Source organism: Barbus barbus, assembly GCF_936440315.1.
Source record: "Barbus barbus genome assembly, chromosome: 2".
Taxonomy (NCBI): Eukaryota; Metazoa; Chordata; class Actinopteri; order Cypriniformes; family Cyprinidae; genus Barbus; species Barbus barbus.
Genome location: NC_136730.1, coordinates 533,159 through 549,547, shown reverse-complemented (window position 1 = coordinate 549,547; position 16,389 = coordinate 533,159). Strand labels below are relative to the sequence as shown.

General features: G+C 41.1%; 1 protein-coding gene across 1 annotated transcript in view; it reads right to left on the bottom strand.

The window, feature by feature from the left end:
• The window catches only part of LOC306888454 (neurexin-2-like), a gene marked incomplete at its 3' end in the record, with an annotated part of 552,351 nt that overhangs the window by 498,413 nt on the left and 37,549 nt on the right, over nucleotides 1–16,389 (bottom strand). The window contains exon 2 of the mRNA XM_079446766.1: nucleotides 6,112–6,129. Coding sequence (XP_079302892.1) covers nucleotides 6,112–6,129 — 18 coding nt within the window. The remainder of the gene's footprint in view (nucleotides 1–6,111; nucleotides 6,130–16,389) is intronic.

Sequence of the window (16,389 nt, the reverse complement as noted above, 5' to 3'; positions counted from 1 at the left end):
TGCACTTCCAAACTCAGAACCAATGACACTATAGCTTACCTGCACATAGTCATATCGCAGTTGCTTTACACGTTCTGTGTTTCTCTCGAAAGGAACTCTGTAAATTTGCTTCATTCTTATTCTGTGGCGCGCAAGTACACGACTTAGTGCAGAAATGCTTACACTGTGTATATTTTGAAAGATGGTGTCATTATCAATTATGCGCTGCTGTATTTCGCGCAGTCTTATTGCATTATTGGCAATCACCATGTTCACTATATGGGTCTCTTGCTCTGGAGTGAACATTCTTCCTCTGCCCCCAACATCTGGACGTCTAGCAATTCTGTAAAGTAACAATTTCAGTATTTTTGCATGTATGGGACTGTTGTGTTTCTCATTAGAGTATGGCAGTGCTACAAAGTACTTACCGATTCTCATTTCGAAATGTCCTAATGATGCTTGCCACAGTGTAGCGGCTCAAATTAGGCTGAACCCGTTGGCCAGCTTCCCTCAGGGTCATCCCGTGGTTGATGACATGGTCCACTATTGTAGCTCTGATGTCATCAGTTATTCTATTTCTTACTCTTCTTACCCTTCCTCTTTCCCCTCCTCGTCCTCTTCTTGCTCCTCCTTCTCCTCTTCCTCTAACGTCCTCTAACCATCTCGCTTCTTCACCTCCACGTCCTCTCCCTCGGCCTCCTCTGATTCTCACTCTTCTCACTCTTACTGCTCCTTCCATTGTGCTCCACACAGACAGCTTACCTGTGGCTTACTTATAGTGCTTAGGCTGATTGCAAAGTGAAGTAATTATCTAAAACAGTTTTCACATGTGAAAGTGTGCCAGACAGTTGGCAAAATAGTGTTAATGATAGCCATACATGTGTATAATTTTGCTAGGAGTGTGTTGGAAATTTGGTAATTGAGTGTAAGCAGTGAGTTGTGCTTAAAGTTCTGCAAAAAGAGTGTTGTGCAGTGAATTGTGCCTACAGTTTTGCAAAGGGTGTGTTACAAAATTGCAAACTGAGTGCAAAGCAGTGTTTGTGCTTTTAGTTTTGCAAACTCAGTGAGTGGTTTTGCTATACGTATTAATAGTTTTAGAAATTGTGCTACAAGAATCACGATTAGCGCTTAAGCATTCAGAAAAAACTGTAAATGAAAATTAAGAGTTTACAGTTTTGCATTATTACACACTAATTTTCCTATTGAATACTGTAAAGCTGTTTTGACACAACCTATATTGTTAAAAGTGCTATATAAAAAAGTGATTTGACAAGAAAATCATATTTCCCATGTTACAAAAACAGCATTCTTCCATCTTAGAAACATTGCTAAGCTTCGAAGCATGCTCCCTGTTTCTGATGCAGAAAAGCTAGTTCATGCATTCATGACCTCTAGACTCGACTATTGTAATGCACTGCTAGCTGGTTGTCCTGCATCTTCAATAAACAAGCTACAGATCTAGAGTTCTTACCAGGTCAAGAAAATATGAACATATTACCCCAATTTTACAGTCTCTACACTGGCTAGTTCCATATCAACAATTTCCGTATCTAAATTCCGTATCCGTATTAAGTTCCGTTACAAAATATTACTATTTGCTTATAAGGCACTAAATGGTTTAGCTCCTGCGTACCTAACTCGTCTTCTACCACGCTACAATCCATCACACTTCCTAAGGTCGCAAAACTCTGGACTCTTGGTAGTACCTGGGATAGCAAAGTCCACTAAAGGAGGTAGAGCTTTTGGCTCCCAAACTCTGGAATAGCCTTCCTGATAACCAGAGTTGGGTATAACGCGTTACTCAGTAACACCTTACTGTAATCTAATTACTTTTCCTGGTAATGCAGTAAAGTAATGAGTTACATTTTAAATGTATGTAATTTGATTACAGTTACTTATGTCAATAAAATTACATAAGTTACAAATGCAGTGTTAAAACAAATTAAGTAAAAATCACGTTTTGTGCATCAGTATGCCCTTTAATAAATTACCGGAGAATGTGAGCTAAAATGAGAGTCCTACAACATTTAGATGCAATGAAAGGTTGCCTATCATATTTCAAAATGTTGCTCATGTCACTCATGTCACTTGACATATTTTAGTCTGGCATTATAGTTTGGGAAAAGTTCAACACGTGAATGTGTACAAGTTTATGTCACAGTAACACTAATAAAGTAAAAATTAAATGACTCAGAAGGAGATCCTCCACTGGATTAAACCTCGTCGGCATCACAATTCAAGGCTTATTCCTCACAGCGTGTCTTCTTCCAAAAACGAAAAGTAGCCGAGGTGAACTTGAACCTTTCTACAGAGTGACATGAGAGTTTACATGTTCGCGTGTCTCAAGCTTGGTTTTGCGTGGATGATTATCTTATAGCGCGCGATGTGCATGGGCACGATCACATTATAGCTGAGCTCAGACGGGAAAGACTGTACCTCACATTGGTTTCATACGGATTATTTTATCACAGAATATTTGTTTTCGACTTCATAGCTTTATACTGTATTTCTCATGTCATTTTCATTCATTTTAGTGACTCGTTTCAGGAAGATATTCACGGAGACTGAGAATGCAGAAAGCGCACCCTATTTATTTTTTTTTATTTTACAAAACCAAAAAAAAAAGAAATACAAATTTTGTTGATATTGGAAGTGAATAAGGGCATACATCTTATAGGCCTACTTATGTATTTTTTTTTCAGTCGATATGAAATTAATGAAAGAACTATGAGTTTCTCTTTGTAGTGTATTTTTTAGGTTTGATAACTTGAAAAGTAAAGAAAAATTTTAAGTAACTTGAAAGTAAAGCAATTAGTAATCTGATTATTTTTTTAAATGCAGTAATCAGTAATGTAATCAAATTACAATTTTAAAGAAGTAATTTGTAGTCGATTACTTTTTTTTTGTATACACAGGTATATATGAGTAAAACTAATAATGAATGGACCAGCAAGAGTTATTAAAGACATGTCGTCATGCTCAAACATTTGCATGAACCTCAAGCGACAGACGACTGTTCACGGCTGCTGGTTTATAAATGACAAACACACGACTAGATGACTAAAACATAAATATTAATGCATTCAGATCTATGATCAGTGTTAGATCAATCCAAAACTGGATTTATACAAGACACCGATATCTTCTCATTTCTACAAAGAACCACAACTAACAGTCTCATCTGTAAATTACACAAACCCGTGACATACAGAATGACAAAAATTCACTCTGGTCTGCTCTGGAGAATGTTCTGATTAATCCATAATCTGGTTTAGTTGATTCACTCTAATCTGTGATAACGGCACACTTTAATCTCATATCTACAGAAGACATCAGCCTTCCATTTTACGGCCAAGAGAGGAGGAAATATCCAAGATCCTCCAACCGTCATGAGGTTTAATCCTGAATGTTCCAGAAGGAACGATCATTAGCTGGGATCGGCCAGATAAGGACAGCAGCCCGATCACCAGATCTACAGACAGACAAACAAACCAATCGGCCATGACCAGAAGAAACGACTTTTCTGAGCTCCCAAATCCTCTGAATTACTGCCGAACAAACGGCAAAAATGCTTATAAACTCATTCCAGGTGAATCCGAGTTCCCGCATGCCGGCGTTCTGCACTCGTATGCGGTTAGGAAACACACGTGATAGGTTTCAGAGCAGAACGGGGACACGGCGTTCCCGGCTCATCCATTTACAGGGCTTTTCTCTAGCAGACGAGTGCCTCCTTCCCCACGGGCACCTGAGAGACGCTCAATCTCATCAATCTAACCACACCTTCTGAGGACCCGGTCAGAGCCGCTAATTAGACGAACCCCTGAAAATAGGGCATCCAAGACCGAGCTGGATGCCAGGGCCAAAATCTAAGTTGGTCAACAATTAGCCATCCGGCTCAAGTACGGCTGTCTGGGGAGGAACGACCGGCGGCTCCTCAACCACGTGTTCATTAACTCACTCATAATCACCGGTGGGCTATCGAACCATTTACCATTCACATTTGTCACAGCCTATTTCCACACCGACATCCCTACCACAAGATCAAGACAAAAGACTGCCTGACAAAAATCTGAAAGATAGGTGCCAGAAAATTGGTTTTGCTAACTGAAAATAAAACTGAAACCTGAGATTTGGAACTGATTAGAATTAGAATTAGAAGCCTAAAAATCAGAACTGAACAGAAGCATAAAAAAAGACTTGTACCTGAAAATGAAATGAGAAATATCATCCACAAATGTTTTTTTTACATCATTAACTCGCCCTCATGTTAATCTGTATGACTTTCATAAGAGAAGACGATATTTTGAAGAACGTTGGGAACTAAACAACACTGGACCCTTCATTATATGCGGGGAAAAAAACACACATGGAGATATTTCTCAAATCTCACTTGGAATAAAAGCATCTGCCAAATGCATGAATAATGTAAAAGTAATGCAACTCTTTTTGAAGATGGTCAAACTTTCAAATCCTGAAGCTGATTAATAAAATGGCCTTTTTGCAATCCAGGTATGAATCTAATGAAGTCTTGCAGGTTTAGTTAAATCATAGAGAAGAAATCATATAATGGGCAAAAAGAGCTGACTCTTCAAACATCAGAGGTTTGCATACTAATTTCCACATTAACGGTCAGTACTAGTCTTCTGGAATTTGCAAGCATGATCTAATCAGTGTTTATGTGAGCTCCTGTGCTTGTCTCGCTCTCTGTCCGTATCTTCCAGATGCACATATTCATGCAGCATTTGCTTTAATGACTGACCGCTTCTGTGGATCAGACAGTCCAGCGCTGACACTCTCACATCAAGGCCTCTCTAGTTTACTGACCGACCCGTACAAAGCCAGCAAATGTCACTCGCTTCAATCAGAACAGCCACAAAACCAGTTTCAGACCTGAACAAAACAGTTTCTGTCCTTGAGGTTCTGAAACAATCCAGTCTCCCTCTTTGCAGAAGCTGATTTACTCTCAGTCGTGTTTTTCCAAACACAGCAACACTACACTTTCTCAAGGAGTCCGTCTGTATTTACAGCTGTTTGTCTTCACTATAGTGTTCATCAAACACTTGAAGACTTAATATTTATTTGCTAACATTTGTTTACACATATACATTTCTACATTTTAATCTGAACTCAACCAGGCCAGCCCATAAAAGGTATATATTGCCTGGAAATTATTATCGTTCTCTATAGTTGTGTTCTTTTCTACTTGAATCTGTTTTTAAATATTTATTTACTTCATACAATTGTATTGTCTATTGTTTTATTGTATTAAAATGTTCTTTTTGCTGATAAAATTAAGAAGGAAAGGCTTAATGTTTTTGTAACATAATTCAATACCGTAATAATAGCTTCAATTATTGTGATGTGAAAATTGATATGCCTGAAAATGATTTTCGAATGGTGCTGAAGCTCTTGCTGCTAAGACGTTAATGCAAATTTCCAGCTTACACTATCATCAGATCTGTGCAAATCAATCTGAAAACACATGGATAACATCCATGAGGATGCTGCCAATGAAGAGCGTTCTGCCATCATCATCATCAGCTCACGCACACACACACATCTGCTCTGTTGCCATAGCGACGTGCCTCCCGAGGCATGCTGGGTAGAGAAGGGTAATCCATCAGCAGCGTCCTGATAGCGGGAAAACATCCAGATACCTGCGCCTTATCCCCAAACACACACCTGAGAGAAGCACAGCACCATCAATTACGCAGACAAATCCAGCCTGCAGGGGAATTATGGGTAAATACACCTGGCCCTCGACGGACGCAAGCGGTGTTTGGTCTAGAGTCGTATTCGTCAGACGCCAGAGTGACACCGTCAGAAGGGTTTAACCTTTGACCTCAGAGAATCATGTGAGAACCGATCTACACGACCATAAAACAACCACACTAACAGCGGTGAGCCATTCCACTGCATTTGCTCCGTTTCCACTGATCGAAAAGTAAAAATCAAACCAACTCATAAGAAGAAAAGAAACAAAGGAGGAAGAGTAAATCTCGCTTCGCGGCAAATCAAAGCCCCCAGAAGTCGCCAAAACCGCAGTCCAATCTGAGAGCGGCCTGACTGCCGCCGACACCAACCCTTCATTAACCACACAGCATCATTAACCGTTATTAATCAGCCGCTTACCTTCCACAGCGAACTCTTCTGTTCCCGGACAGCACCGAGGAGAGAAAGAGAGAGAAAGACAGCGTTAGTGCCATTCTTCACAGTCACACATCTGACAATCACACACACCAGGCTTTCACTGGAGAATTGATCGAGCCAACGAGACGCCCTACTGAGAAACATGAGAGCAGCAGTGTAAGACAATAGCAGATATGAGTTTCACATTTAAGTGTGTTTCACACGGGTCAAACGCTCATCCTGCCGCAGCTCATTAGAGGCTCTTCTAGTTCAGCGCTCCGCTCGCTCGCGCGCACCAGATTCATCAGTGTCTAGTTGTGATATTGACCTGAGAGACGTTTAGCAGCTCAGCTGAATTAGGTTAATTACTGCAAAACTGTTGGCAAGAAAGTTCAGGAGAACAGGACTCTGCTCACAGCTGCTGCGCTCAGTCTGTGGATCTGGACACGTTCACACCGCAAGCCTTAAGGCCAAAATTTCCATACGTTAAAAAATAAATACGACCTCACGTTGTGTCAGTCACGTTTCCACACTGCCTCTGAAACAGTCATAAACAAATTTGGATCAGGTTAGATTTTCTGCGTTTTCACATCCGTAGCAAGCATTTTGATAGGAAAGAATGACGAATACATGCAAGGACCTTTAGTGATCAACTCTGATTTACTGCTCAGATCCAAATAAAAAAAATCAGATTCCATGTGTTTTGAGCTGCTCACACTGTTATGAAAAACAGATCTGAGTCACAAATCTGTCTGAACAGATCCTCTGACACTTTCACAGTGTATGACTCCAATAGACCAATAGTGTAGGACTCATACTATATGGGATATTTTTAAAGGCACAAACAGTAAGTGTAGTATATTCATATGCTGTCCTGAATTCATCTGTCTCCATTTCAAAGGGACAGTTCACCAAAAATGATTATTCTGTCACCATGTAGGCTTCAAACTTGTATGACTTCCTTTCTTCTTGGGAACCAGACTACACTGGACCCAATTAACTTTCATTATATGGAGAGAAAAAAAACACACTGAGACATTTCTCAAAATATCTTCTTTTTTGTTCCACTGAAGAAAGTAAGTTATTTTTTTATAGCCTTTACAGAGCAGAGGAAACACACAGTGAGCGCAGCAGAGATCTGATCTGATCTGAGTGTTTGTGAAGCATTCAGTGCTGACAGCTCTAAACACACGCGTCTGTGTGAGTGTGAAGGTCATGACTACAGTCAAATGAAATAAACGGTCAAAACACACTTCAAATGACAGTCCAAAGACACGCAGGCTTTCTGTGAAGAGTTCAGCTCGGATAAACACTGCAGAATCATCAAACTTCCCTGTAACTCTACAAACACTGAGCAGCAACACAACCACTGCTGGCTATCTATTGCAGTTTACAACTACATTCATTACATGACATGCAAATTAAATGAAATCAGCAGCATTCTGTTGAAAACCCTGAAATGAAGATTTATTGTCTCTGGTTCATCATCAGCTGGAAGCTGAGCCACATTCAGTGTGTTGTTCTGAATCTTAGGCCTTTAGTAGGATCTACAGACTCAAAACACATGAAGCTCACACTTCAGTTCCCACTGATATACATACTAGCCATTTACATGAAGACTTTTGCTTCTTTCTCTAATTTGCACACACACACACACACACACACACGTACATTATGGCTTAATTTGTTCTACAAGGACTCATGCATGATGCAAAAATATCCCAACGAATGGATGTCATTGTTTTGACAATTACTAACACTGACCAAAGAATCATCTGAGGAAGAAAAAGCAGCAAAAGCAGCAAAAAGAAAATTAAACAGCAGAAGAACAATAAAAAGAAGAAAAAGCAAGAGGGAGAAGAAAAAGCAGAAGGAGAAGAAGAAAAGTAAAGGAAGCAGAAGAACACAAAGCATTCGAGGATTCAGCATCAGTGTGGCAGCAGCACTTCAGTGCTCCACTGACCTTTAAACATCCCAAAATAATAATAAGACACAAAACAGAAGTTACTAAGAGCACTAGCAGTGATCATCCATCACATATGCTGCATCAGCACTCGGGCTAATGCTTGAGTTCTCCAGTGAAACACCAGCCGTCAGACTCATCTGAAGACGCTTCGCTGCAGGCAGAGCAGGAGCGACTTTACTGTCAGACAGCAGATGTGTCAGGAGACACACAACAAAAACAGATACAACAACACCACAACACACACAGACACACACACACACACACACAACAACAACACAAACGTGTTCATGACACACGACTGCAGCAGTGCTCAGACACACAACAACAACAACAACAACATCAACACAAACACAGAACAACACACAACACACACACCACACCAACACACTCACAACTACAACACACAAAAACACACAACAACACAAATGTGTTCACGACACAGAAGAGTGATGACATCAGCTGAAGAGACAAGAGTAACGTCACTGACGAATCGTTCATCTAATAATCACATGCTTCTAATAAAGCTTGGAGATTTCAAATCATAACAAGCTCTTAATGAGATCCTTAATTTAGCGTACAGCGTAAGCACTGCCTCCACATACAGTAGCTGTTGAACACACAGCAGCGCATTTGAAATGCATGTGAGAGTAAATAAGCTGGAAATCTCTAAATATTCAGTCCATTCGCAGGAAGAAGAAAAAACCCTGGTGAATTATTCATTTTAATAAATCTGGCTGTCTCCGGAGGCGAGGCATTGTCTCCCTCCCACTATTAAGATTTCATGATGGCGGTCGTGTGAGTGTTTAGAGCTCAGTGTGGATTCTCCACTGGAAACTGGACAAGAACCCGGACAAAGCTCACATCACACAGGAGTAAACTCAATTTAACATCACACTTCAGACAGGAGTAAACTCAGACAAATTACTTCAACATTTTATAAAGATTATAAAGCTCCAGGACTGACCGATCTGCTGATGAAATAAGGTCTAAAATCACTTCTGGACTGTCCTGAGGATATTAAAAGTTGGATGGCAGCTAATTTTCAGCAGTTCAATCATTCTTGGTCCCAGCTTTGGCTCCCCTGATTCCATTACTATGGTAAACAGTAGCGTGGGACCTCCATCTTACACCTGCAATCACAAGCTAGAAACAGAGTGGCGTATTTAATTCAACAATATTTGACAGACATATTAATTTTGTGGACAAAGGCTGTTTTCATCAACTCAGAACTATTGCTAAATTACAATCTTTTTTTTTTTACTTTTAATGATTTGGAGGCTTTTATTTCATGGAGACCTGATTACTGCAGTGCACTTTATTTGGGAGTTACGCAGTCTTCTGTCTCATGTCTTCAGCAGTAAATGTGATTTTGCAGGAGTGTGCAGATTCTCTTCAGTCTTCCTCTCATTCAGGAAACAGTGTAAAGATATTTGTCTGCAGGAGTGTGTGAGATTTGGCTCTCGTCTACATGTCTGAGCTCATTTCCCAACAACATGACCTTCCTGATCATTACATCGCATTCAATTACTGTGTGAATATAACTACATCACAACTCTCATGTCGCATCAATAATCAGCATCTGAACGCTGGACACTCACACAGAGGAACCATTACCATATCAATAATAACAATCACTACAGACATACACTAAGTCTGACTGAACAAAAACAGAAAAAAAATACACTTGAAACATTGGTTTCATCTCAGTCTGAAGTGCTTTACACAGATAATTTCTCATGATCAGACATCTAGTCTCATGATGTCTGTGTTCATGTTCAGAAATGGATGTTTTACACAGTCCATCCTCTCTTTTCAACCACCATTATGACTGATGTCAATTAACACTATTCGCTAGTAAATAAATTACAAAGAAATTGTAATTACATTGAATTAAACATGAAATTTTGAAGTAGAAAGACTAGAGAATAGTAGATCAATAACATACTCATAGATCGAATACAAAACTATACGGGTATTCAAGGACAGGCTTTAGGATGGTTTAGATTCTACCTGTCCGATCACTATCACTTTGTCTATTTAAACGGGGAATCATTTCAATTAAATCCAGGCATGCCACAAGGATCTGTCCTAGGTCCTCTGCTATTTTCAATATACATATTGCCCCTTGGTAATATTATTAGAAAATATGGGATTAGTTTCCATTGTTATGCTGATGATACTCAACTATATATTTCAACAAGACCAGATGAAACTTTTAAATTATCTAATCTAACAGAGTGTGTTAAAAATGTAAAAGACTGGATTACCAATATTTTATTTATATAAAATATAACATTTTCCTATTAGATTCAGATAAGACCGAGATATTACTTATTGGACCAAAAAAAAAAAAAAAAAACAGTATACAGAATCCCTTGGATTACAATTTGCATCTACACGGATGCACTGCTAGCTGCTTGTCCTGCATCTTCACTGGATGCAGCCCTTACAAAGACCTGAGATGACTGAACACCTGAGAAGATATGATGCCAACCCCCAGAAGACCTCAGATGATGCCAACCCTCAAACAACATACAAAACGACCAAATTTTGCTATAAATCGCAAATTATAACCATTGCTGTTTATAGTGTTCACCGTCTGTTTGATTACATGACATTAACTGACTGCTTGATTTTTACCGTACATTTCTGGCTTATGGACATCAACTTGAGATAGTCACCACTGATAAGGTATTACTAAATATAATGTAGGAACTTTCATTTTCTCTAAAGATGCTTTGCATCAATTTGCATCGTGAAAAGTGCTATACAAATAAACTTGAATTGAATAGTATTTTATTGTACAATGTACTCTAATAATCTGTATTTTCAACACTGAAACATTAATCTGAGCTCTACAGGCCAGCAATTGTCTAAAAGACTGAAAACAACACCGAAAGCTCCGCAGCAGCAAGCAGCTTGCAGGAATATGTTATATAAGAATATTATCTCATTAATATCCTCCCGGTGAATTCAGTCGGCGACAATCGGACACTCCAGAGATCGACGGCATCTCCAGAGAAACTTAAAAGCGCATCTTCAGAGAGCCTCATCACCGCAGGCAATTAACAGCAGCGAACACGAGCGTGATCTGAAGGTGTAAATCACACTCGACGGCTCTCCAGAGCTTTCCTCCGCTGGAAAACATTCAACAGCCGCATCAGGGATGATCAGGCCTCACAGCAGAGCAGGAATATTCACCGACGACAGATTCACATCACACACACCACACACCGAGGGGTGAGCTGTGCGTTCAGGGATTACCTTCTCAGGTACATGAACATGAAGCCAAGGACGGCTTTATGATGGTCGGCAGTTCACAAAGATTAGAGACAGAGCCTGTGCATCACAACCAGGGTGGGACTCTGTCATCATTTACTCTCTCTCATGTTGTTTCAAACCTGCATGAGTTTATTTCTTCTGTTGAACCCAAAAGTCAATGACTATCAGCAACTGTTTGGTTCCCAACATTCTTCAAACATCATCTTTTATGCTCAGCAGAAGAAAGAAACTCACACAGGTTTTAAACAATTTAATGGTTGAAGGATCAATTTTAAGATTGACAATCGCTTTAAAAACAGAGTTTGTGTTTATTTCCCACCTGGGATGAAAGCAGCTAGATTATGCATGACATGAGAAATAATAATATTTGCAATACTGTGCATCTAACCCTGGCTGATACTATATAACAGTGTGTGTCCATCAGGACTCCTAATCCTCAGATCTCTGACCTCTGACTGACCGCCGCCAGTGCCTCTCGGCAGATTCTGGGTCATCAGAAGGTTGTTCTGCTGTGATATTAGGGCACATCTTAAAATATACACAGAGCCCAGATATAATGAGGGCGCAGAGACTTCATGACCTGCTGATGGCCAGAAAACATCATACAGTAAAGGTTAGACTGCTGATAAATGAACACACACACACACACTCTAAAGCTGTATGTGTGCGTGTTTGGGCCCGGTCTCACTCAGGACTCAGATCAGAGGCTCCTCACAGCAGTTCTGAAGGCAGCGAGGGACCGACTAAACCTCATCACTCCATCGTCTGCACAGGTGTCATGAAATGGAAAATCAAAACGTCCTTCATATTTACACACATCAGACGTTACTCTACAGTTGGAGGGAATCGCTGGTTCAGTTTAATAGCACTCAAGTACATACAGTACGGCTCTATTACAGCACTGGACATCAAACACACGATCCAGTGAAGTTCACCAATCACAGAAAAGGATGTTTACTTGAGGACACACCGCCTGAGAGTTTTCTATGCGAGTAGCATATCTGTCAGAATGTAATCAAAGCTGTATTTTCAGCATCATTACTCCAGTCTTCAGTGTCACATGATCCTTCAGAAATCATTCTATGTTGATTTGCTGCTCAACAAACATTTCTGAATATTATCAATGTTGAAAACAGTTTTTTTGTGGAAACCATGATGAACTACCATTTAAAAAGTTTGGGGTAAGAAAATTCAACTTTGCATCATATGAATAAATTACATTTTACATTTGATCTATATTTTTGATCAAATAAATCAAGTCAAGTCAAGTCAAGTTGAGCTTTATTGTCATTCTGCTACATGTGTGGACATATAGTGGAACGAAATATCGTGTCTCGCAGGACCACGGTGCTACATACTGGTTAAACATAAGATAAACATACAACAATGCAAGTATAAGAGAAAAAAAAAAAAAAAAAAGAGCATCTGACTATACATATACTACGAATATATAACTACTATAACATATAACTACTATACCTAGTTGCCTAGACATACACAAACTGAGACCGTACAAGAACTTTACATATATACTATACATGAAATTGTGCAAAAAGATAGAAATAAAAATAAAAATTGTATATATATTTCGTACATTAAATTGTTGTGCAGATTAAAGAGATATTTTGTGGGAAGCGGCGCATAGTGCAAAAAGATTTGTAGTGCAATGCTCAAGTAAACATTTTTTTATTGAGTCTTTGTAGCAGGGAGTGTTCATAGAAAGTGTCTAGTGTGCATATAGTGGGATTGGTGCGTTACTACAGGTGGTTTGTATAGCCCACTCACCTGTGTGTAGCACAGAATTGCACTTAGGAAAAGTTGTCAACTGTATTAATGAGTTGGGGGGGGGGGGGGGTCAGAGGGGGACAGGGAGATTGGAGTTAAGAGCTCTCACAGCCTGGGGAAAAAAGCTGTTGAGCAATCTGACAGAGCGAGCTTTGATACTCCGGTACCTTCTACCTGATGGTAGGAGCTGGAAGAGGTTGTGGGAGGGGTGGGTGGGGTCTTTCACGATGCTGGAGCATCGTGCAAGGAAAATGTCCAGGATGGAGGGGAGAAGGGCACAGATGATCTCTGCGGCAGTGTTCACTGTCCATTGTAGGGTCTTGCGGTCAGCAGCACTGCAGTTCCCATACCAGACAGTGATGCAGGTGGTCAGCACACTCTCAATGGTGCCCCTGTAGAAAGTGGTGAGGATGGGTGGCGGGAGACTTGCCCTTTTCAGCCGGCGGAGAAAGTGGAGGCGCTGTTATCCCTTCTTGTTGGGCGACGTGACGTTGGTGGTCCAGGTGAGATCCTCTGAGATTTGCACCCCCAGGAATTTAGTGCTGCCGACTCTAGTGCTGCCGATGGTCAGTGGGGGGTGGTCAACGGAGTTTTTCCTGAGGTCCATCACAACCTCTTATGTCTTACTCACATTGAGGGACAGGTTGTTAGCACCACACCATTTCGCCAGTTGTGCCACTTCCTCTCTGTAGTGCGTTTCATCGTTGTTGCTGATGAGGCCTACCACAGTTGTGTCATCAGCAAACTTGATGATGTGGTTGGAGCTGGACTTGGCAGTGCAGTCGATGGTCAGCAGTGTGAAGAGCAGCGGGCTGAGCACACAGCCTTGTGGGGCACCTGTGCTCAGTGTGGTAGTGCTGGAGGAGTTGCGGCCGACACGGACTGACTGAGGTCTTGCAGTTAAAAAGTCCAGGATCCAATTACAGAGGGGCAAGTTTAGTTTGTGGATGAGCTGTTGTGGGATTATAGTGTTGAATGCTGAGCTGAAGTCGATGAACATCATTCTTACATAAGTCTTTCTGTTCCAGGTGAGTAAGAGCTAGGTGGAGAGTGGTGGATATTGCATCGTCCGTGGAACGGTTTGGACGGTATGCAAACTGGAATGGGTCCAGTGTGTTTGGGAGACTGGACTTGATGTGATGCATGACTAACCTCTCAAAGCACTTCATCATGTTTGGGGTCAGTGCTATGGGACGATAGTCATTCAGACAGGACACGGGTGACTTCTTTGGTACTGGAATTATGGAGGTGGATTTGAGACACGTGGGGACGACTGCCTGGCTCAGCGAGGTGTTGAAGATGTCTGTTAGGACATCCGTCAGCTGTGCAGCACAGTCTCTCAGTACATGTCCAGGTATGTTGTCAGGACCCGCAGCCTTTCGTGGGTTAATCCGGGACAGGGTCTTCCTTACATCGGCTGGAGAGAGACAGAGTACCTGGTCGTTTGGAGATGTGAGTAGTTTCTGTGCAGGTGTGTCGTTGTGTATCTCAAATCGTGAGTAGAAGTGGTTGAGTGCATCTGGTAAGGATGTGTCATCATCACTGGCCTGTGGTGGGGGCTTGTGGTCAGTGATGGTCTGAATGGCTTGCCACAGGGACCGAGTGTCTTTACTGTGCGTGAATTTGTTGTTAATTTTTTTAGCATATTGTTGTTTTGCCTTCTTGATGCCATGAGGCAGATTGGCTCTTGCTGTTTTGAGGGCTGCTTTGTCTCCTGATCTGAATTATTCATCTCTGGTCTTTAGCAGTCCATGAACCTCTGCTGTCATCCATGGCTTCTGGTTTGCACGTGTGGTGATGGTCTTGGTGACTGTCACATCATCATGCACTTTTTGATGTAAGCAGTCACAGTTTCAGTGTACTCATGCAGGTCTGTGTGGTTGTTGTAGGTGGCTGCCTCTTTAAACATGTTCCAGTATGTGTCCTGGAAACAGTCCTGCAGTGCTGAGGTGGCATTGTCTGGCCATACTGTGATCTGCTTTTGAACCGGTTTGGCGAGTTTGAGAAGTGGTCTATATGCTGGGATTAGCATAACAGTGATGTGGTCCGAGCACCCGAGGTGGGGACGGGTTACAGCTTTGTATGCTTTTTTCTCTGTTGTATAAACAAAGAAAAACAATGCTGCCTTGGAGAGCAAAAGAGACTTTTGCCGCTAGTGTATATTATATAGAAAGTTCTGGCATGAAACTTTAGATGGCACAGTCCAATAGATCTAACTCAATATCACGTAATGACATTGCTATCACATGTCACATCTGATTGGTTCTCCTGTATCTGTAGCCAATGATCTCGCTGCTCAACATTCAAATATCTGGCTAATGCTTGCTATAGCAGCTGCAGCACACTTCAGAAAGCCTTCACCTTCCCCAGCTCCACCTGTATAGATCTGCTACAAGGTGATCAAGTATGCTATGGGGTTATTCATATGTGTTATATGAGCAGCAGCAGTATTTCGTACATACACAGCAGCATGTTGTGGATGTATTGGCAGTAGCAAGCCTCTGTACTTACTCTGTCGCAGCAGCAGATCTATTCCACCAAGACCAAACACATTAACATTGTCATGTACATTACCACGCCAATCCCTCCGAGAGTTTTCATGACAGAAATACATATAATACAGAGAATATGAGTCAGAGCACTGCATTCTAGATTTGTGCAAAATTACAGTCTAGCTTCACATGAATCCAACTCAAACTGACAAAATAATGGAACAGAAGTCCAGATGCTTGTGTCATGACTCCACTGGACTGAACAAACCCTGAAAAACGAGCCAGACCTTCACTGCCATAGAGAACATCAACGTTATCACTCGTACATCAGGAGCGCAAAATCAATTCATTAAGGCAGCAAACCACTGCAGAAATGCTGAAAGCATTAATGCTCCTCATCAGGAGCTTGGCTTGTTTGCCATTAAAATATGAGATTTCATTCAGGTTTCTTGAACACTTTAAGCAGCCACCAAAGTTTTATTGCCCATATGATTTCTGTTTTATCTCATTACCATAATGCAAACACACAGACAGGTAAATGCATCTTGTTTTAAGGATGTTTAGATGATTTCAGTAGAAGAGCATGTTTTGTAGGATTTATTCTAACTCTGAAGGGTTGCAGTGGCTACTGAAGACTCGTGCTTTCTTCACGCTGTAGTTCCTGTCACGATGAGCTCATCTAATGCTCTGAGACAATCGTGTCAAAGCCGCTGCGGTGACAGTCTGACAGGCCTCAGGACCTGACCTCTGCTCTCG